This window comes from Eretmochelys imbricata, chromosome 24, assembly GCF_965152235.1.
Source record: "Eretmochelys imbricata isolate rEreImb1 chromosome 24, rEreImb1.hap1, whole genome shotgun sequence".
Lineage (NCBI taxonomy): Eukaryota > Metazoa > Chordata > Testudines > Cheloniidae > Eretmochelys > Eretmochelys imbricata.
The window spans coordinates 9,738,608-9,760,210 of NC_135595.1; the positions used below are offsets into that span (position 1 = coordinate 9,738,608).

At 43.9% G+C, this 21,603-nt stretch overlaps 1 protein-coding gene across 1 annotated transcript in view; it reads left to right on the forward strand.

Moving 5' to 3' along the window:
* The first annotated feature begins 2,730 nt into the window (after nucleotides 1–2,730).
* The window catches only part of DEDD (death effector domain containing), a 39,545-nt gene continuing 20,672 nt past the window's right edge, over nucleotides 2,731–21,603 (forward strand). The window contains exons 1-2 of the mRNA XM_077841532.1: nucleotides 2,731–4,611; nucleotides 19,190–19,588. Of these exons, the coding sequence (XP_077697658.1) occupies nucleotides 19,237–19,588 (352 nt within the window). The 5' untranslated portion in view covers nucleotides 2,731–4,611; nucleotides 19,190–19,236. The remainder of the gene's footprint in view (nucleotides 4,612–19,189; nucleotides 19,589–21,603) is intronic.

Consider the following 21,603-nt stretch of genomic DNA (forward strand, 5'->3'; position numbering starts at 1 on the left):
CAATGTGGACACAAGAACAAATGGATATAAACTGGCCACTAGGAAATTTAGATTAGAAATTAGACGAAGGTTTCTAACCATCAGAGGAGTGAAGTTTTGGAATAGCCTTCCGAGGGAAGTAGTGGGGGCAAAAGATCTATCTTGCTTTAAGATTAAACTCGATAAGTTTATGGAGGAGATGGTATGATGGGATAACATGGTTTTGGTAATTAAATATTCATGGTAAATAGGCCCAATGGCCTGTGATGGATTTTAGATGGGGTAAGATCCAAGTTACCTGGGAAAGAATTTTCTGTAGTATCTGGCTGATGAATCTTGCCCATATGCTCAGGGTTTAGCTGATCGCCATATTTGGGGTCGGGAAGGAATTTTCCTCCAGGGCAGATTGGAAGAGGCCCTGGAGGTTTTTCGCCTTCCTCTGTAGCATGGGGCACGGGTCACTTGCTGGAGGATTCTCTGCTCCTTGAGGTCTTTAAACTACAATTTGAGGACTTCAATAGCACAGATATAGGTGTGAGGTTTTTTTTGTAGGAGTGGTGGGTGAAATTCTGTGGCCTGCGTTGTGCAGGAGGTCAGACTAGATGATCATAATGGTCCCTTCTGACCTAAATATCTATGAATCTATGAATCTATGAAACAAACTGTTCTGATCTTTCCACCACCCTTTGTGGGTAGTGGGGACTGGAAGAAATACATCTGAAGTCATTCTGTAGCCTCAACACTTGGAGTTCGGAGCTAGTAAGCCATGGTCAATAGCTACTTCTTCCAGAATGCCAGAATGAGACTTTTAATTTTTTTCTGACCTGCTGAGTTATAGGGCTAGTGAAAAGCAGAATTTCTACAGCTGATTATTAATATATTACAGGAGCATCTGGAGAGTCCAAGCAAATCAGGGCCCCATTGTGTTAGGTGCTGTACAATCGTATGGTGAGAGGCAACCTCAGACTCAAGGAGCTGACTAGCTAAATAGACAAGACAGATAAAGAGTGGAGGGTGAAACAGAGTCACAGAGCAGGGAAGTTATTTGCCTAAATTTTTCCAGAGAGGCATGTCTCTTTTTCAGACATACACTGCCATTTATACAATACAATACACAATGCACACAAACAGCTCCTAAGCACCTTTCTTTGTAGCTGCCTCATCCCTATAAACCAGAGTAACTTTTTTCCCAGCATGCTTTTCTGGGGGCTAGCCCTTTAAATTTGACAGAGCCAAATACCAGCAGCCCTAAAATGGTGATTTGCCACTGCACTGGGTTGCTGGCTGCTGCTTCTTCTTCCTTTCCAATTGGTACGTATTAACCCTGGTTTTCCTCTGCTTTTTCCCTTCTTATTTCTGAGGAGCTGATACATTCTCACAGTAGATTAATGACAATTCAGACCTTAAGGCCCTGATCCTGCTAGAACTGACTAGTACAGACCCGGCTGCAGTCACATATGAAGCTGGGTCTCTGTTATAAACAAGGAATATTTGACCATAATATTAAAATATGTATTTTAAAAGAAATGCATATGGATCTACATAATAATTCTTGGTTTCAGAGTAACAGCCATGTTAATCTGTATTCGCAAAAAGGAGTACTTGTGGCACCTTAGAGACTAACCAATTTATTTGAGCATGAGCTTTCGTGAGCTACAGCTCACTTCATCGGATGCATTAGCTCTTCTCTAGCACTTCTCAACTGTAGATTTCAAAGTGCTGTCAAAAGAAAATTAATGTAAATATTATTTATCATCTACCTAGGGCCTGATCCTCCAAAGACTTAACTGTAGATCATAGAATCCTAGAAATGTAGGGTTGGAAGGGTCCTCAAGTCCACCTCCCTGTGCTGAGGCAGGACCTAGTAAACCTAGGACCTTCCCTAACAGGGGTTTGTTCAACCTGTAAGGGCTGGTTTAGGTTTAGCTTGTTCGGGAGGACTGCTCGCAGTACCTAATGTCAATAATGGCTAGTGCTTATACAGTTTAACTTAGTTAAACTCACGTCTTTGCAGGATTAGAGAATTAGATTGTGAGCTCTTTAAGGCAAGGATCATCTTGTCTGTATCGCTGTGACCATGATCTTAGCGCATTGGGACCTTGCTCCCTGCTCGGGACACCAGACACTCTCAGAACAGAAATAAATAATAACAATGATCCCCGTATTACAGATGGGGAAACTGAGGTGCACGGGCAGTGACATGCCCAAGGTCAGTGGCTGAGCCAGGAACAGAATCCAGGTCTCCTCATTCCCAGCTCACCCATCAGCCCTCTTTATAAACAGCAGTTCATAACAATATTCCTGACGGTAAGGCAGGCAATAGCAAGAGAGGCAATGGCCCGGTGTTTACTGGTGTTGGGCACTACGCCTGTTTTGTTTAGATCCTAATAAGCACAAGGGAACGCTGACCAACAACGTTCCGCGAGCCGCCTCAGGAGCCGACCCTACTTTCCCACGTGCCCATTTGCCCTTAACAAAGATGGTAGCACTCTCCCATTCTCTTCAGTAGTGTGAAGTCAGATCCCGGATGTGCCGGCCCGTCTGCCCTCTACCAACATGGCGGCCGCCTCCCCAGTCTCATGGTATTGAAACCACCCACGAATACCCCGGATGGAGCCGCCAGCCTCCCTCCACAAAGATGGCGGCCGTGCCCCCATTCCTTCCTGTGGCGGTGAAGGAAGGCGGCGGGACCCCGGATGTACGCAGCCCCTCCTCCTCCCCCGCCCCCCGCCCACTCGGGAGGAGGTGCCGGTTACCCGGATGTTGCTCCTGCTCTAGCGGCAGCGGCCGCCTCCCTCGGACGGGGAGAGAAGCTGACGGATCCAATATGGCCGCCCTGATCCTGAGGAGAGAGTGAGAGGCCTAGGGAGCCCGGGGCAGCCCCCCAGTCCGACAGCAGCAGCCCCTGGGGGCGGGGAAAGGAGGAGCGGGGGGAACCAGCCCCTGCAAAGGTCCAAGCTCCCCCCAGCTCCTGCCACCCCCCCGGGCCCTGGGTGTCCTGTTCTCTGGGGGGAGGGGCAGCCTCTAGCTGATCCTGGGGGGAGGGGAGCACTTGCCATAGCCCCCCTGTGCCAGCTCCCACTGAGCCCCACCTCCTGGGGTACGGGGGGATGGGGAAGAGAGGGTAGAGAGCAGGCAGCTAGGAGGGTCCCTGGGTTGATCGTTGCTGGGGAGGAGCGAGCCATTCATTTCTAGCTTCCCATCAGCCCTCTTTCCCTGGGATCTTTATTTTTGTTGGGGGGAGGGAAAGGGGCAATAGAGCTGGAGAGAGACGCATGACAGGCAGGTGGAGAGTCTCAGGGTGGCTTTTTCGGGGGGAGGGGGAGAAATAAGCCAGTTAAAAACATCCACATTTTCCAGCTTCTCATAAACCCAGTTTTCCTGATTTATTTTTTATCTGAGGAGGCAGGATTAAATGTATATTGACGTGTGGGAGAGGAGGGGATCGTCTCTGGGGGGGAGAGTTGCAGAAATTAAAACAAGACACTTTAAAAACCTTTTCTCAGCTTCACATTAAACCAAATTTCCCTGGCCTAGGAAGGGAGAGAAAAGGGGGTCAGGGACAGAAAAGTAGGACTAGAACTGCATATTGAAATGTGGGAACTGCTAGGTAGTTATTGCAAATATTAGTTAATAAAAAGGGAGGAAAGAAGCAATCACAGGTAAAAAGCAAGCTGTGTGATGACATTAAGCATCTTCAGATAACCCTATTTTGGTGGGTTAGTTATATTTTGGGAGCTTATTTTTAATTTCTGGGGGAGTCAGAGTTTTAATTTTTTTTAATATTTAAAAAGAATGTAGGAAGATACAGCTGTAAAAAGTGGGGAAGAGCCTTAAAGTTGAACAGCTGCGTGGCAAGCCAGTTTTCTGAAAATTTAACCCCCAATTTCTAAATCTCCTGCTTTTGGAGAGGGGTCTGTTCTTTGGGGTAAAGTAGTATTATGGGAAGAGTGTGTGTGGGGGAAGACAAGCACTAAAAGTAACAATCACAATTAAAAATAAAAAGGAAAGTACAGGTTGAATTTTCAAGTATTTCGGAGATTCTAATGACTTTTTCTTGGTTATTGTGGTAGAGTCTCTACTTAAATTTCCCAGAAATTCAGTTAGTTCTAATAAAACTAGAACAAAATAACTTGGGAGCAGAGGAAAGTAGACAAACCTTCCTTTTAAAAAAGAGATCATCTCTGTTTTTGCAAGAGTGGCAAAGGAACTACTAGTAATAAGGAAACAGAGACGCGTCAAAGCTTTAGAAAAATGTTTTTAAAAGAAATGACCTAGAGGGTGCAGGATAGATTTTGGATCTTCCCCTCCTCCCCTTCCTTTTCTCAGTGGGGTGAGATAGATGGGGAGATTTTGGCATCAGAGTTATTAGGAAAATTCTTTAGGCAAGTGTACCTGCTTTAATACCACACTCTGATGCTCTAACTGTAGAAGTTAGGCTTCCCTGACATGAGAGCCATACTGTAAAATCATTCACAAAGAGCTTAAGCTGTTCTGCTGGGTTTTTTGTTTATTTAAAAAGTAAAGTAAAAGGGAGGAATAGAAGACTCTTTAAAAATTCTTGTTCAGCCCCATGTTCGAATCAGTGCAGTAGAGCGGATATAAACAAGACAAGAAGAGCTTCAAATTAAGGTTGGTCTCTATTTTGTCTGTATTTATATATCATTTTATAATACGCTAGTGATTCATCCGCTTCAGTTTATCTTCATAGGAGGTTCTATTTCTCCATAAGTGGAGATATTGTGCCTTGTGCTGGCTTCTGTTGTGTGAACTGACTTAGCCTCCAACTGCCCAGCTGATGTGTAAAAGTTTCTCACACAGTGTAAGCCTTAAACCATTGATTCATTTAAAACTGAACATGTGATTTGAGGGAGGGGTGAGAGTGTGGTTTTCAGTCCAAGACATGATACTAATTGCTAGGACTGAGTCCAGTTGCTCTTGGTTTAGCTTCTTGCCAGCCTTCTAGAATCATAGAATAAAGGAGAATGCTAGAAATTCCATGACTTGAAACATTTAGGGCACTATCCAGTCTAGTTTTAAATGAGCATTTCCTAAAGTGTGGTGTTACACCTCCCTAGGGTTGTCTGAAGCTGTGTGCACATATGTGTGAAGACATATACCTTAAGGTGGGTAGGCCTTTAACAACACATGGCACAGTTCTGTGATTAGTTTCATTTTCTTGATGGTGGGATTCAGCTTCCAAAAGTTTGTGAAACGCTGCTCTTAGACAAATACATAGCAGAAAATTCTGTCCTGGAGATGAATGGGAAGGGAGGGTGGATGAGAAATGGCTTAATATATCAGACATCTCTGACCTCTTTGCTTATATAAACAGGTTTTTGGATAAGGTTGGCTAGACTTGAGAAGTTTTTGCAATGTGGTCCAGGTGATAGAGTACTGGGCTGGGAGTCTGGAGATGTGGGTCCAATTCCTGGCTCTGACACTGATCTGCTGTGTGACTGTGAGCGAGCTGCTTCACCTTTCTGTGCCTTAGGTTCCTGATCTGTAAAATGACAGGTTTCAGAGTAACAGCCGTGTTAGTCTGTATTCGCAAAAAGAAAAGGAGTACTTGTGGCACCTTAGAGACTAACCAATTTAGTTGAGCATAAGCTTTCGTGAGCTACAGCTCACTTCATCGGATGCATACTGTGGAAAATACAGAAGAAGTTCTGTAAAATGGAGATGATACTGACCTCCTTTGAGTTTGCTGGATTGGGACGATGCTGTATTAGAGCTCAGTAGTATATAAATAGCCAAAGTGCTGTTCAGAATACTTATTTTTCAGAAGAAACTCTGGATTCTTAGTTGAACTTTCATGTAGCCTTAAACTTGGGGTCCAAACTTGGGCTCCTGATTGGAGCCTGACATTTGGCTAGATCCAGCTTTGAAGCCCACTCATTTAAACTAGCGTGCTTGGTTAGTTCTGCTGTCTGTGGCTCCTTAGGCCCTGCCTACGCTATAACTTTTAACTGAGTTTGTAACTAGTCCTCTGGCTGTAAACATAGCTTGTGTCTATGCCCAACATGGTTATATTACAGTTGTTAACTCTGGTAGCTGTTACGCCCTTGCCAGCAGCCTGGGCTACTGCGTGGCTGTTTTTCTCTAACTGTTCTGACAAACTTAATTTGCTTTGTAGATGGATTCTCTCACTGTGCCTGTGCATCTCAGTTGGCTGGTCTTATCCTCCCAGTTTTCTGCGTGGTAGGAAGTATCTGAGTGCATTTCTGTATGTCTTACTCCTCTGTGTGTGTGTCCTACTGGCACTCCATTGCTAAGGCATTATAGGAGAGCTCTTGGATACTGTGCTGGTTAGTGGTATAAATACCTGAAAAGAAAACGGCCTAGTTTTCCCATGATACACTGATACCATGCTGTCAACCATGTTTGTAGTGTGGATGTGCAAACAGGATGGATATGTGGTTGTGCTGTGGGGGAAAAAAAGGCCTGTTGCATGGCCGCAACCATTTTTGTTGTAACCTGGTTAGATAAGGGTGTCATGACCAGGATACAAAACCATGGCTGTCGTTATAGTGTAGACAGTATTTTAAGTTATTTGGCGTTGGAGTCAGCCATGGAATGGGCGTGTCATATTGAAAGCCATCTCTGGACTGAAGAAGAAACTTTTGAAAGGACTACTTTAAAACAGTGGGTCACCCCAACAGGGTTACAATCACTTTGTCTAACAGTGTAAACCATGTTTTAAAAACTTTGGCAACACTAGTTCCTTCTCTAAGAGCCCTTCTCTAACCCCTGTCTATGCTACAGATTGAACCACGTTGATTATAACAGGTTACTGGTAAACAGTTCCCAGCTGTACTAGAAAACTTGTAACAGTATTTGGAAGGTGAATAGCACAGGTGCAACAGGCTTTTTAATAACTAGCCACTGAGCAGGACTAGCTGATGTCGAATGCCCATGTCCTGCCTGCAATACAGCTTAGAACCCCAGTAATTCAATTTCAGCTGTTAGCTGTGTAACACACATTGGGCTCAATCTAGTTCAATGCAACCATTCAGTGGCATTTCTGCCAATGTACAGAAATCTCCATACTGTATCAGATCAACGGTTCCTGCAGTCCAGGATCCTGTCTCTGGCAGTGACAAATACCAGTTGCAGAGGAAGGTGCAAGAAACTCCATAGTAGACAATTATGGAATAATACAGGTTAGTGATTGGCTTATGCCCTGAAGCAAGAGTGTTTATACCTCTGATATTTAAAAATAATCCTATCTAATGTGCCTGAACTTTATTGAATTGTTGTTTGCTTGTCCATACATACCATGCTTCACAGTTACATTTGTTTGCATTCTGGCAAAAATCAGGCAGTTCTCCCATCTTCCCTTCCCAGATGCCATAGGTAGAGGATTGTGGGTGTCTTTCAGGTGATGTAGTCCACATTGGGGTATCTGGTGCTTAGAAGCCAGAGAATTAAGACGACTTGCTAACCTTGTTATACACGCATTTAAGTATTCTAGTCTACGCGGCAGAAGAACCACCCAAGAACCTGATTGCAGGAGGCCTGATGATCACGTTGTTCGTCTCATGTGCAGGGTTGAAACATTATGCCACATGCACAATTGGGAGCCATGTGTTTAAATATGTTTAAGCTTGGCATGATTCAATTTAAATAATTAATTGTTGGTAAATGTCAATTTCACCTGACACACAGAACAGCTAGCAAGCATGGCCTCCACAACATCTAGGGCCTGTAGAGATCCGGTGTCCCTGGCCCAGGGCTATGCAGGGAGCCCTGTGCAGTCCCCTGTCGTGGCTGTGGCTCTGCCCGCCCGCTTGCTCACTCGTGGCTGGGAGTATGGGGCCTATTCAGCAGTGGGATGGTCTCTCCAGTGGCTGGGAGCTTGTCCTTCTCTTCATGAGTCTGGCCTGGGGTCACTGCTCCACAGCCTTACCTGTGCCCGGGTGTCTCAGGCCCTGCTGTTAGCACTAAGAGCTCCCTACAGCCCCGCTGTCCATGCTGCACTAATCCAACCCCCCCTTAATTTCCTGCAACTGCAAAAATTAAAATGATTAAAAATGAAAAAATTCTTACAAATAAAAATAATTATTGTGAAGCCTTACAAATAAAAAACAATATTGTAAAATTACAAAAATAATCAAATTTTGTCAAGCCTAAATATATTGTATATAGGCACTCAAAGGCTCTAGTGTGATTTTTAAAAATAAGCTATGCTATTTTTTGTCCTACTTTTTGATATAGAAGGCCTTAAGTTAGCACCTCCTCCACCCCACCCCCCAAAAAAAGTTTTTGCTTTAGAAAGATCGGGAATGCTAACTGTACAGTGTCTTTATTTGTACTGGGTCTCAGTGATGCTGGATGGGAATGGGCCAGAGACACACAAATTGGGTCACTGGTCAACAGCTCACAAACCCAGACAAATAAGGAGTGTCATTCACATACCATAAATTAGCTTTCAAGCGGAGCACTAGAAAGACATGCTGATTCGTAATATGGAACCAAGAGACGGAGGATTCTTGATGCTGGAGCTTATGGAACTTAGATACAGACAAAAAGTACTGTATTGGTCCCTTTGAGTAAAGAATTAGGGAGTTTATGGTGGTTGTGATGGTTTGGGAAATTGAAGAAAAAGAGAATCCTCGAGGAAAGAGACATTTTTAGTATTATAAGAATAAATAATTGCTTCTGTCCCTCCAGAATTTTGCACTTATATAGTTAATTGCATTTAAAAGGGAAAGGCATCTGTTTTTAAAAAGACCTTGTCAACTTAATCAAATTTTCAAACCAGGGGTTTGACTTTTTTCATGTACTCTGGTTTCAAGTAATATGTAAGGGCAAAACAGTTTTGCAAAAACTTAAGTATGAGAGTATGTGTTTGGACATACGACTTCAACAGGACTATTCACATGCTTAAGTTTTTGCAAGATTAGGGTTTACGGTCCTGATCCTGCAAAGACTTTTCCACATGCTTAACCTCATGCACTGGGTGTAGTTTCACTGAAGATTAGTGGAACTGTTTGAGATGTGTAAAGTTAAACATGTGCATAAGTCTGATGGATTGAGACCTAAGATTGCCATTACTGATAGGGGTAGGGATTGGGGGGGAGGGGGTTTGGGGAGGGTGTATAAAGCGGTACTTTGTCTAGTGTCCGTTGAAGTATTTCCCCTGTATAGTGGGCTTCCTCTGGTTTTGTGAGTCTTTCACTGTACAACAGATGGAGAAAGCAACGTGTTTTAAAACAAAAAAACTAATAAAGTGTGATTGTAAAACTAAAAGAATAGGCAGGGCTGACTCGGGACTGGTGGAGAAGCTGAAACTATCTGAACCTTGATTAGATTTCAAAGTTGATGGTGGCCCTTTTAAAAATATTCCTTGTGTGTTACTAGTAAATTCCTGAATTATGAAAACAAGACTTAAAAAATACAATTTACTCTGCAAGAGGTAGAGCATTAAGGTTGACTTTAGAACATTAACCTTCCATTTTCTGAGTTTTATGCAAAATCTCAACCTAAGGTTTGCACTTGTATAGCTTTTAATATATTGCGTGCGTGCAGTTTTCATGTATAAAGGGTACCATAGATCTGTTGCTCCATGGAATAATTTTTTGGCCATTGTCTTAATTTAAAAAGTGAGTATTTTGAGAGAACATCCCAGGAATCTGTGTGTAGTAATAATCTAGTCTCCTAATATTATTTGAGTTGATCTATTGTAGAACATATGTGACTTAAGTAGAGTTGTGGGGTTTTTTTGTTTTTTTTGTTTTTTTGGCTGTTCAAGTTACTTATTGTACCTATGTCTTTCTGAGTAGTGTGGAAGGAGAAAAAAAACAATAACACAACAAACTCCTTCATTTGAATAGGGGGGTGTGTGTGTGTGGGGAATAAATGTTTATGTACTAGCTATTAAACTCAGTAATAGCTAGCCAGGCTGTGATGCTAGAATGATCAGATACTTTATACCACGTGCTGGTGCAGTGGTGTTTTTGTAGCCATGCCATAACGGGCTTGTCTTACTCGGTTACAGTGAGTACAGTTGCGTTGTACCTGTACATCCTCTTTCTGCAGAATATAGCCATGTGGCTCAGATAGATGCTTGCAAGTACATGCACCTGTGTGTGTTTTTGTCAGTGCATTCTGGGAGAACCTGGGCAGCTGTCTAGTGCCTCAAAGGGACAGAGTGTCCAGAGGATATGTGCGTGTATAGTGTCAGCAGCCTGTGGACAATGTGCTCCTCGAGCATGAAGAGCTGGGAGGAAGGGGGAACTGCCAAACCAGTCGTACATGCTCACTGCCAGTGGTCTTGCGTATGCTGCAAAATAAGTGCTATGAAGTGTTTACAGGAAAACAACTCAACATGCCAACAGCATATTAAAGGGATACCATCAACTTAAAATCACACTTCTGCGTGCAATTTTTACCCATTTTTGTTACAAATAATAAAACATCTAAGATCACTGAGTAAAAGAGAAGAACTCTTCTCTGTTTTTGCCGTTTCGCTTCATGTATTTTACAGCAGTTTTTACAGTTCACTTTCTCTCTCCTGCTGTTGTGTGAAAGACCCACACAAACAGGGAAACGTGTGTTTTAAAAAAAATCTCTAAAATTGGCTGGAAGAGTTGGGACAGGTGTAAGACACGTAACTACTACTTTGTAATTAAACTTTTGAAACTGGCTGCCTCTCCAGTTGACTGGGTCCCTTTAATCATGTGGGGTGTGGACACAAACAATTGGAGCAGATCTTTCACCTGGTTTGTTTTGGCAGGAAGCTATTCCAGTTTGAGGAGCTGAACTCACTTCCTCTCCTCCCACCCCCCCCACCCCCCCACCCCCCAAAAAAAAAAATCATTCCACTTGCTTGTTGCAAACTGGGATTAAGAACTGTCCTGTACACAGGGTTTTAGTCTTCAGTGAGAGATTCTGTTTCCCATCCATACACCCACACCTTCAATCACAGAGCCACTGTAAAAGATCAAAGGATTCTAGTCCTTGATATACATGCTACTGTACAACAAAACAGGTTGCGTTCTCCTGGGTGGGTGACTTCGAAATTGGAGGAGAGCAGAGTTGGAGGGGAAGTGGAGTGTCTTCTATCCTGTACACAGTGGAAACCCCTGATTAAAGTAGCCTGAATACAACAGACTTACATGTCGTTCTGGGGTATTGCAGCAATGAGAAGCTGCCTGCTGGGACATCAAGAGACTGGAGTTTTTGTGCTGAATTTTCATTTCTGTCCAGAGTGTACAGCATAGAATTTCCTTATGCTTATTAATTTTTTTAAACTTTGCACTTCATTTTCCAGGTGTTTGGTACTTATGTATATATAAAATATACATACATGCCTTCGAATTCTAGAGTAAGGGGTTGTGTTAATTTAGCTTATACCTCAAGTAGGTTTTATAAATCCTAATGTCCCTAGAAATGACTCATGAGAACAAAAATACTTATTTAAACAAATTGTATGTATGCATATGTATATTTGGCATTCAAACCTTGCCCTGCAGTCTTGGATTCCCAGATTCAGCATCAGGCCTAGAGCATGGGAACCAGGAAGTGAAACTTGAGTAGAAACAGAGTGAAACTGAAGAAGTGCCCATAATAAACAAACAGCATAAATGGGGAAAAGCGAGCTAGACTTTTAGAGTTGGTTTTTTAAAATATGTTTCTAAAACATGGAAGGTAAGTTATTTTCTTGATAGTGCCCCTTAAACTGACCTGAGTGTGCGGAGGCTGAGAGTGCAAATTATGTACAACAGGTGCTTCAGGATAGAAATTTGGTTGCATGGGCTGTCCCCATATCTAAAATGATTAGTGTTGCCACTCTAGTCTTTTGTGTTGTTGCTGCTCTTGGTGGAGTGTGGGAAGGAGGAGGAAAATGTTACTGTGTAAGCTGCTAGGTACAGTCTAGCTAATGAATTCGGCTGAATGATACTTGGCACTACTTTGGTGTCATCTCTATAGAGATCTCAAAGCATCGCACAAACACTAAGACTTATGATTGAGGAAGGCAAGCGTCATTCTCCCCTTTTTGTAGCTGGAGGAAACTGAGTCACAGATTATGAGCCTACACCCAGTGAAGTCAGTGGAGCAACTCCATCAGCTTCAGTTGGGTTGGGATCAGATCCTCAGTGACACACACAAGGTCATGAAGCGAGTGTGTGTGGATCCCTGCTGCTTGCCTAACTTGCAGATAGCACTTCTGCCTTCTGCACTAGCTGCAGGCAGCAGAGAGGGAACTACTGTAGTTAATCCACTTGGTCATGAAGAGAAGTTGTCACACAACAAGCAAAGGGTTGGCTTGCCCAAATGCAGCAGAAAGAAAACTTTATACTACATCCAGCATGTGGAAGGGGTATGTACGTTAATGATGTGGTTCTTAAACTGCTGTAGTTAAAACAGTATGACCTTCCTCAGTGGATGTGGTTGTATTGATACAAAGGTGCTTATTCCAGTATAGCAATCCCTGTGTGAAAAGGGGAATAAGCAGTACTGGTGTAAAGTACCTTTATATTGATATAACTGTGTCCACACTTGGGGGTGCAGTGCTATAACTATTTTGGTTAAAAATAATCAGACCCCTGACCAAAATGGTTATACAAATATAAAACCTGTGTAGTCCAGGCCTAAAAGCTGGAATATATTGTTGGCCTCTAAATATAACATTGATTGCTCATTTTGAAATATGCTTTTGGCCACTTTTGTTACAGGAATTAAAAAAAAATCACTATCCATTGCAGTCTTAATATTTCACACTGTTATAGCACCTTCTACCCAAGGATCTCAAAGCACTTTGCCTTAATCAGTTAAACTTCATGGTGTCCTGTGAGTTGTGGAAGAAGTATTTAGAGATTGGTTTGCTTACTGCTGAAATGCACTCCTTTCTGGGGTGGAATGTGAGTGCACCTTAGCATCCTGTATCAACAGCACACAGCACTTCAGAGCAGAAAGTGAATGAGGTTAGCCCTTACAGCTCTTATATCCTCAAAGTGGTGCACAAACATTCATTAAGCCTCACAACAGCCTGTGAAGTAGGTCAGTATTGTCATCCTCAGTCGTGAGTCATTGATGGAGCCAGAAATAGAACTTAAAAGATTCCTGTCTCTCCATTCATGCTTACTCCATCAGGCCATGTTCCCTCTCAGAATAACGCACCTTGGCAGTGCCCACCCTCATTTTGTTGAAGTCCCCCCATTCTGTGAGTTGGTAGAGGGGTGCCCTCTTTCTATATCCCCTTTTTGTACCATGCCGTGACCAACTTCTCGTTCTGTCCGTTTTCTTTCCCTCCTTTTTTTCTAGTTGTCTCCATAGCCTTTTAGAGAAGGGAGGCAATGTGCTACTCAGGGTGATCGTCCACTGACTCTCTGGGTTTGGACCTTGTTTTCTTGCACCCGAGTCAAGTGCCACAGGGCTAGAGATTGGGGGATGGAAGGGAAACTTGATCAGGTCAGCTGCTGCCTGAAGCCCTGTGTGTGAGCTGCTTCAGTGGCCAGCTGCAGTGGGGGAAAAGACTGGTGGTTTTCTAGGAGCTACCACCTGCAGTCAGGGGAGCAGGTTGCAGTGGATGGAGGAGATGATCCAGGGTTCTGCAGTTTTCTCGGCCTCCACTGCTCTTTCCCTTTCTCAATCTCCAAACTAGTTTGATATCCCTGGGCCTGCTCTCCCAGGCAGGAAAATGTTGCTGTGTCTGTGGGTTGAAACCATAAGGCCAAGTTAGGGAGACTCCGTAGTTAACGTCCTGACTCTTGTGAAAGGACTGCTCAGGACCTTGGTTTGACATGTCACAGGAAAGAACAGGAGGAAATCTTGGACACAGACTGTAAAGGGCCTGCATTCTTTGAAGGAAACAAAAGCGGTTTGATTAAATGAAGCTGCTAGATCTCCCCAAGCTGGCAAATTGAACATCTCTTGATGTTTCACTACTTTTGGTTCTCTTTTAAAATGCTGGCTCTCTTCAGCCCACCACTCATTTGAGAGGGGTCTCTTTCCCGTGGCTTTTTTACTGCTTGCTTTTACATTCTGTTACAACCTCAGACGCACATCTCTTGACTTAGGCTGTGTCTTCCCTGAAGAGCTAATTCAGGCTCTTATTTGGCTGTTTCCCCTAACTCTTCTCTTGCCCACAATCACATCCCTCTCATCTGTGCTTGGTGCTTTCACAGCTTGGGCTGGCTGGAAGTGTAGGTTAGAATTGTGTGCTGCTTTCAACAGGGCTGATAACCTGCCCGCTTTGCAGTGAGGATGCAAGCTAAACCACTTGAGTGTTTCAGTGCTCCTCCAATGCTTTTCCACAGTTTCCCTCTGTGCGCCCAGAAGGACAGACAAGTTCACTGGGAAGGAATCATAGAGTGGCTCAGCTTATTGCAGCACAAAGAACCATAGGATATGCCCCTTGAAGTCCTAGTGACACACTTGAGTGTGTTCAGCACCAGTGAGGGGGCAGTGATTTGAGCAGGGCTTTCTTTGGTTGCTCACACCCATGCTAGGCCTGGGTGCTGATCACTGGAGTTAATTGTGCAGTGAGGACATCCCTGTAGACGTTTCTGATGGTAGGGGTGTCATTGACCTTGATGGAAGACCCTACAGTTGAAGTGTAGACATGAGTTAACTTACACTAACTTTATTTGAAAAGAGTGCGGGTGGGTGGGTGGGTGAGTGTGCGCACCCGCACATGCCTGTGCACACACGTGCGCTTTTAATTGGAGCGTGAGGATTCCATAGCAGCCCTGGAAGAGATTAATTCCCAGACAGCATGAAAAGTCAGAGGAGCTCCTCTGTGGTACAGGTTTTTGACAGTTAAAGGATATAATGCTATCAGTCCCCAACTGTTAGGCAACTGTGCTTCAGCATGGTCATTTTCTTGCTGAGAGACAGGAGCAGGAGGTGGAAGGAGGAGGTCTCTTTTCTAAGATTTTAATTGGCAACATATATACACTCCCTTGGTTGAGACTTTGAAACAACCTTTTCTCCATTGTTTGATCTTTACTTTTAACAGTTGCTACATCTAAGTCCAGTGTGTACCTTGTAAAAGTACAGCTCCTTCAGGAGAAGCTGCGTCTCAAAAGAGATAAGCAGGGCTTCTGATTTTAGATTTTAACCAATAAAACATCCCTCCCCCCACATGCACACAAGTGCAGTATTTATTCAATAAACACCAGAAATGGTTACTCAGTTCATACTGACTTCACCTCTTTCCTAGTGCAGTTTGTTTATAAATGTGATGTTCCTGCTCCTTGGCTCATATCTAAGCGCTTGTCTACACAGAGCAGTAATGCGGGCTATGGGGATTGATTTCTAAAGTGCATAAAGATGTTCCACATGAATTGGTCTGTATGGACCCTACTGGTGCACGCTCGTAACATAGTGCTGTTTGAAACAGGACTACCTGTGTATACAAAGAGATCCCTGAAACCTGCTGATTTTTGGACGGCTACATGGAACTCAAAAACTAGTTAAAAAAATATATATATTCCCCCCCCAACCAAATTAAATTAATAAACTCCAAAAACCAGAAGCCTTCAATACAAGCCTTTTTAATGTCTTCAAAATGTTCCCTTGTCAGTTTCTTACGGCATTATTTGTTCCCACAGTGTGCTTTGTGCTCTGCAGTGCCTGCTTCCAATCTAGTGCAGTCTGTTAAAACAATTCAGACATATGCAGTTTTTTTTTCCCATGTAGCTTAGCAACTATGGAGGACAACCTTCTCTGAAAGGGGTAGGCAAAAATAAATCCTATAGATGCCTCCCATCAGAGCCCCGGTGCAGCAGGGGGCAGAGATCGCACTGTGTGTGACCCAAAATAGGGCACGCAAAGCATTCTCTGCCTATCCCAAGCAGCCTACCTTGCCTACAAATATCCATGCTGATGATATGCAAACTTCATATTAGGTGTAAAAGCTATGTAAAAGTAATCGTAAGTTCAGAAATTCACAGCTATCGCTGTCTTGGCCTGTGAGAACTTTTCAACTCAAAATTGTCCTAAAACTTAAATTTTGCTTTAAAAAAAAACAACAACAACCTGTTGCTTCTCTTCTCCTCCTCTCCCCCTTCCCCCCCCCCCCCAACCTTCCCTTGTAGTGAGAACCTGGAAGTCAAGCTGATTCTAAACAAAACCATAACTGGCTAAATGGGGCATATGTCAAGATGAGAGAAATGCAAAAAATAACACTGCAGAAAGAAGGACCAGGAAACTGGGTTTTAAAAAGATTATCTGTTTTAATAATCTAAGGTGGAGTTTTAATATCGACAGGGAACCTATTTAAAATATGATTAAATTCAGTCCCATTAATGTACTTAAATATTGACAGGGCCTGTCTTTACAAGGTCTCAACGCTGAACAACCTACCATGGGCAACTTTCCTTAGCTATGTTAGTGTCCAGGTATCCTCTCCTTTGATCACTTTCAGAGCATGTGTAGGTGGATAGGGTTTATGTTCTCAAAGCTCTGAGAATTCCCTCTTCTCTCCCCACCTGCCCCCAGATTGGGGGCTTGACAGAACTCCCTTGTTGGAACAGGTCAATGCTACTTTTAATCAGTTATGGGTATGAGAACATTAAGATGCGGACACCTACCAAATCAGCTGCTCTACACTGACAGCCCCTGCCACTATGGGAGTAATGTCTGGGCATCAGACTTAGGTGTCTGGCATGGCAGGGTTTTCCCAGCCTTTTGGGGCAGTTTTATAGCAGGTGAGTGTGCATAACTGAATGGTAGACAGGTGACATAGACTAGTCTAGAGATTCACTGAAGCAAGAAGAAAAGGAGTACTTGTGGCACCTTAGAGACTAACCAATTTATTTGAGCATAAGTTTTCGTGAGCTACAGCTCACTTCATTGGATGCATCCGATGAAGTGACCTGTAGCTCACGAAAACTTATGCTCAAATAAATTGGTTAGTCTCTAAGGTGCCACAAGTACTCCTTTTCTTTTTGCAAATACAGACTAACACGGCTGTTACTCTGAAGCAAGAAGGGGTCACAAAAGTCTGTTCCCATCTGATTTTAAAAGTGAAACAGGTTCTTGCCAATACTTGACATATTGGGCTTACTGTTTCATTGTGATACCAATGGCTGCTCTCAATGATTTTATATATTTGATGGCCTTTATCGTAAAAACCCTGCCCATAGGCCTTGGATGGGGCCATTAAGCAGATTCTGCTTTATCTCCGTAGTTGGAGGCACTACTGTTAGATGCAGGGGTCGTTGCTGGAATGGAAAAAGCTAACTGTTCACTTGATTACTTGCTTGGATTCCTTTAGAATACACTAACCAGTTCAGGCATTGTAACTTGTATATATGCTTGCTAGAAGGTATTTGGGATCATAATAGTTAAAGATGGTGTCACAGAAAGGCTGGTCCCTGTAAATGAAGTAGGTTCAGTGCCCCCTGTGCCAGGACGGGTGCTTCCATTTGGCTAATTAAGAGTGCTGGGCAGTATTAGGCTGTTCAGCCTGGGGCTGTTCGGTATTAGGAAGGGGAGTCCCCATGAGTCAGAGCAGACTGGTTCAGTCAGGAGGGTAGATGAGAGCTGCCAGGGGACTGTAGGAATCCTGATAGGAAGTAGGAGGTATTTCCTGGGGAAAGGCTGAAGGCAGGGAGAGCAGCAAGAGGGGTTTGCTGGCTGGCATCCCCAAGCCAGAGAGCAGAACTGAAGGAGCACCATAGAGAGTTGCTTGCTGGCTCTAAGCTGGAGGGGTAGGGGGATGGGGGCTGAAGGCAGGGTAGTAGTGGAGGGGCTTACTCACAGGGCCAGAGAGCTGGACCTAGCAGAGCCATGAGAGAACTGGGAAAGTGAGGGATGCTTCCCTGGCAAGAAGGCTCCCCAGCAATGAAGTTGTGGGGGTTCCCACTGGGAAGAACAAGGGTGCTCTCCAGTTGGAAGGGTTAGGGTGGCTATTCTGGTACAAGGACAGGAGAGAACTGACAGAAGAGCCAGGGTATGGTGAGAGATGCCAGGGCAGTGCTAGGGAGCTGGGGTGTGCTGAGGGCTGCTGAAGCTGTATTTGATGCTTTGTCTGGACTGTGGTGTTGTGACTTATGTGCCCAGGGGTGTGTGTGTTTCTCTTGTAATAAATTAAATGCAAAAGGGCTATGAGAACTAAGTCTTTGCACTGTTTCTGGCGACTCTGAAGGAGGGAAGCCGAGGCAGGTGTGCCTGTTATGCCACAGCCTGTCACAGGAGGGCACTCAAGGTTGGGCAGCCTGATGACCGATGAAAGACCTGCAATACAATTAATTTATATTCCACCCCTTGAAGGGTTGGATAGAGTCTGTGCCATACATTTTGCACCAAGTCTCTCTCTCTCTCTCGCTCTTAATCTAAGTCTTACACATGTGCAGGTGGCAGGATGACAAATTACCAAGCAGGGTGAGAATTGAGCCATATGGTGTGAGTGGGAGGAGGAAAAGTTAAACTACCTTAACCTCCATGAATGAAATGCTTCAGTTGTGCTAGTATTTAGAGTGGGGAACTAGGTGTCAGGGCTCCTGGGTTCTCTTCCTAGATTTGCCACTCGTCCATTGGATGGCCTTGGGCAAATCGCTTACTCCCTCTATGTGCCAGAGTATTCCTCTGTAAAAGAGAGACTGCACCTTTCTCAGAAGGGAAACTGTGAAACTTAATGTTTAAAATACTTTGAGATGCTTAGATGAAAAATGATATAGCACTTTATATTGGTCTATAGATATGTTCATGCTGGCCATTCAGCCATGGGAGTAGCGTCAGTACCTGGCTAGATACTTCATGGAAAGCTTCTCTTCCCCCCCTCCTTCGTAAAAAGCCGAAGTATGTTTTTGCATTATGTCTTGAAGGCCAGTAGACTGGTCTCTAGTGAACAGCAAGATGGAGTGATTTCCAGCATCTTTATAGGAGGAGGAGTTGGTAGAGGAGATCAGATATAGGGCTGGTGATCAGGACTCCTTGTTTCTATTTCCAGCTCTGACACAGACTTGTTGTTTGGCCCTTGAACACACTCTGAGCCTAAGTAACCCCACTTTCCAGATGGGGGAAATATAATCCTGCCTGATCACCGTAGGGACTTAGGTGAAAAGCACTATATAGAGAGAGGTGGGAAGTATTAGCATGAATATTATGACTCTGCATAAGGAGGATCTGAGCACAGACTGCTCCTGATGCAGGAATTCAGACAACGATTTTCATTTAAGTATCTTGTGAAGAGTAATTAGGGAACAAACCCAGCAAAATTCTTGATTAAAGCCTGTTGGACCTCTTTATCTTCCAGGGTTGCAGTGCTGCGAACAGCCCCCCAATCCTTTGGAATTGGGTGGCATGTGGCAGGATCAGCTGTCGTGCAGGATGGACACCTTGAAACGGAGTCGAGCACAAGCCTGGCCAGAGGAGACTGGGGACAGGGAGCATGGACTCTATAGTTTGCACCGCATGTTTGACATTGTGGGCACTCACCTGACCCACCGGGACGTACGTGTGTTGTCCTTTCTTTTTGTGGATGTGATTGATGACTACGAGAGGGGGATGATCCGCAGCGGCCGGGACTTCCTGCTGGCACTAGAAAGGCAGGGCCGCTGTGATGAGACCAACTTCCGCCAGGTGCTGCAGCTGCTGAGGATTATCACGCGCCATGACCTATTGCCCTATGTCACGCTGAAGAGGAGAAGGGCCGGTAAGTCATCTGATCTGTGTCCTAGGCTGCTCTTAATGCTCTATTGAGAGCTTTAGAACTCTGTTGGCAGTTTAAGTCAAGCTGCTACTGCTTTGTGTTGCTGAGAAGTGAGATAAGCCTGTCTGTGGCTGTCCAGTAACCATGTGGGCAATGGTCTGTGCTGCCGTGAGGGACAACCTAGTTGAGTTCTGAGGGCTGTTAAGATAACTTGTCCCATCAGAAGCGGGGTAGACCATACAGTAGAATCTCAGAGTTACTAACACCAGAGTTATGACCAGTCAACCACACACCTGTCATTTGGAACCGGAAGTATGCAATCAGGCAGCAGCAGAGACCACCCCCCCCCCCCCAAAAGCAAATACAGTACAGTATTTTGTTAAACATAAGGTACTAAAAAAATAAAGGAAAAGTTTAAAAAAAAAAATTTGACAAGATAAAACTTTCTGTGCTTGTTTCATTTAAATTAAGATGTTTAAAAGCAGCATTTTTCTTCTGTATAGTAAAGTTTCAAAACTATATCAAGTCAATGTTCAGTTGTCAACTTTTGAAAGCACTACCATAATGTTTTGTTCAGAGTTATGAATATACCGGAGTTACGAACAATGTTCATTCCCGAGGTGCTCATAACTCTGAGGTTCTACTATATTATGAAGATGAGCAGCAGCAGAGAAGTGTCCTGAAAGGAATCCCTACTGGTCCCCCTGAGCCTAGAAGCATAATGGGGATGGTGGAGGGGATTAGTGTACTGGTGTGAGATGCTCAGACAAGGAATGTGGGGGAGCTGAGATGGAGATGCCTGCCTCTTTCCTCCGTTTCTTTGCTTACCAATAGCAATACCATGCAGGATTTCAGTGACTGGTCCTGCCACCCTGAGAAGGTACAAATTCACACACTTGAGAAGCAAAGAAATCCTGAAGTATGGTAGAGTCTGGTTATAGTTCCCACATGCAGCAGGGTCTTCCATTTTCTCTAATAGCAGAGAGCTGTAGTGTGGTCTCCTGTTGCTAATGCTTTGTTACTCCTACAAAACAAACCATTAAATATCTGTTAGTACTTGGATAGAGATAGGGCTGCATATTTGCCATGTAGTCATGGATCATCTTTTTTTAAAACAAAGCAAAATGAAGCTACCACATTCATTTATTTACAGAAGTTTTGCGGAAAATATTCCTTTTTAGACTGAAGTCTCTCACTTGGTGCTGTCCCAGCTGTGAAAGTCTTTTGGGAAAAATGGAATAAGTTCAGTTGGTTTTGATGCTTGTATGTGTAAGGTGAGGATAGGAATGGCAAGCATATGCTTGGGAGCTTTCTTGATACAAATTGTTTTCACTTCTCTTGCACTCAATTCAAAATTGGGTGTTACAAACTCCAGTGCACTGTGTACCTGCTGTCTTTGATGATGACTTGATATTCACTACACTGTGGGAGGGAAACATTTTGAAATGTTAATAATGTCCTGGTTATACCCTCCCCTTGCTAAGCCCCTGGGGATGTGCACATTGTAAGTCAATCAGGGTGAACTTTGAAATAGACTAGGGTGCAGGGGTGTAACTCTCTGGGAGTGAGGCTTCAAAAACACATTTGTCATCTTCCAGTGTCAAAGATAGTGTGTGTGTGGGGGGGAGGGCGGCTAGAACAGTTTCTCAATCCCTCCTTCTTTCCTTCATCCCACAAAAAATCTGTTCAGAAGGGGTTAATGACCCTTCTGCTTTCTCCCCTGCCCTGTCCCATAACCTGCTTTCATACATTGTGTGCTCTGCACACTCAGCATTCTGCAAAGCACTGGTCTGAGAGATGTATTTGAATGTGGGATGTAGTGAACATTTCAGTAACCACCCAGGTACAGTGATTCTCCCTTCCAGATCTGAGCAAATTAACCTGTAGGGTCTCAGCCACACCACAACTCTGTACCAATTTTTCAGCTTCTGAACCTTCCTGGATCAATGCCATGCATCTACTGGCTATGTACTGCCTTAGAGCATGCCAGGATTCCAATGCTTGGCCTAAGAAACTTT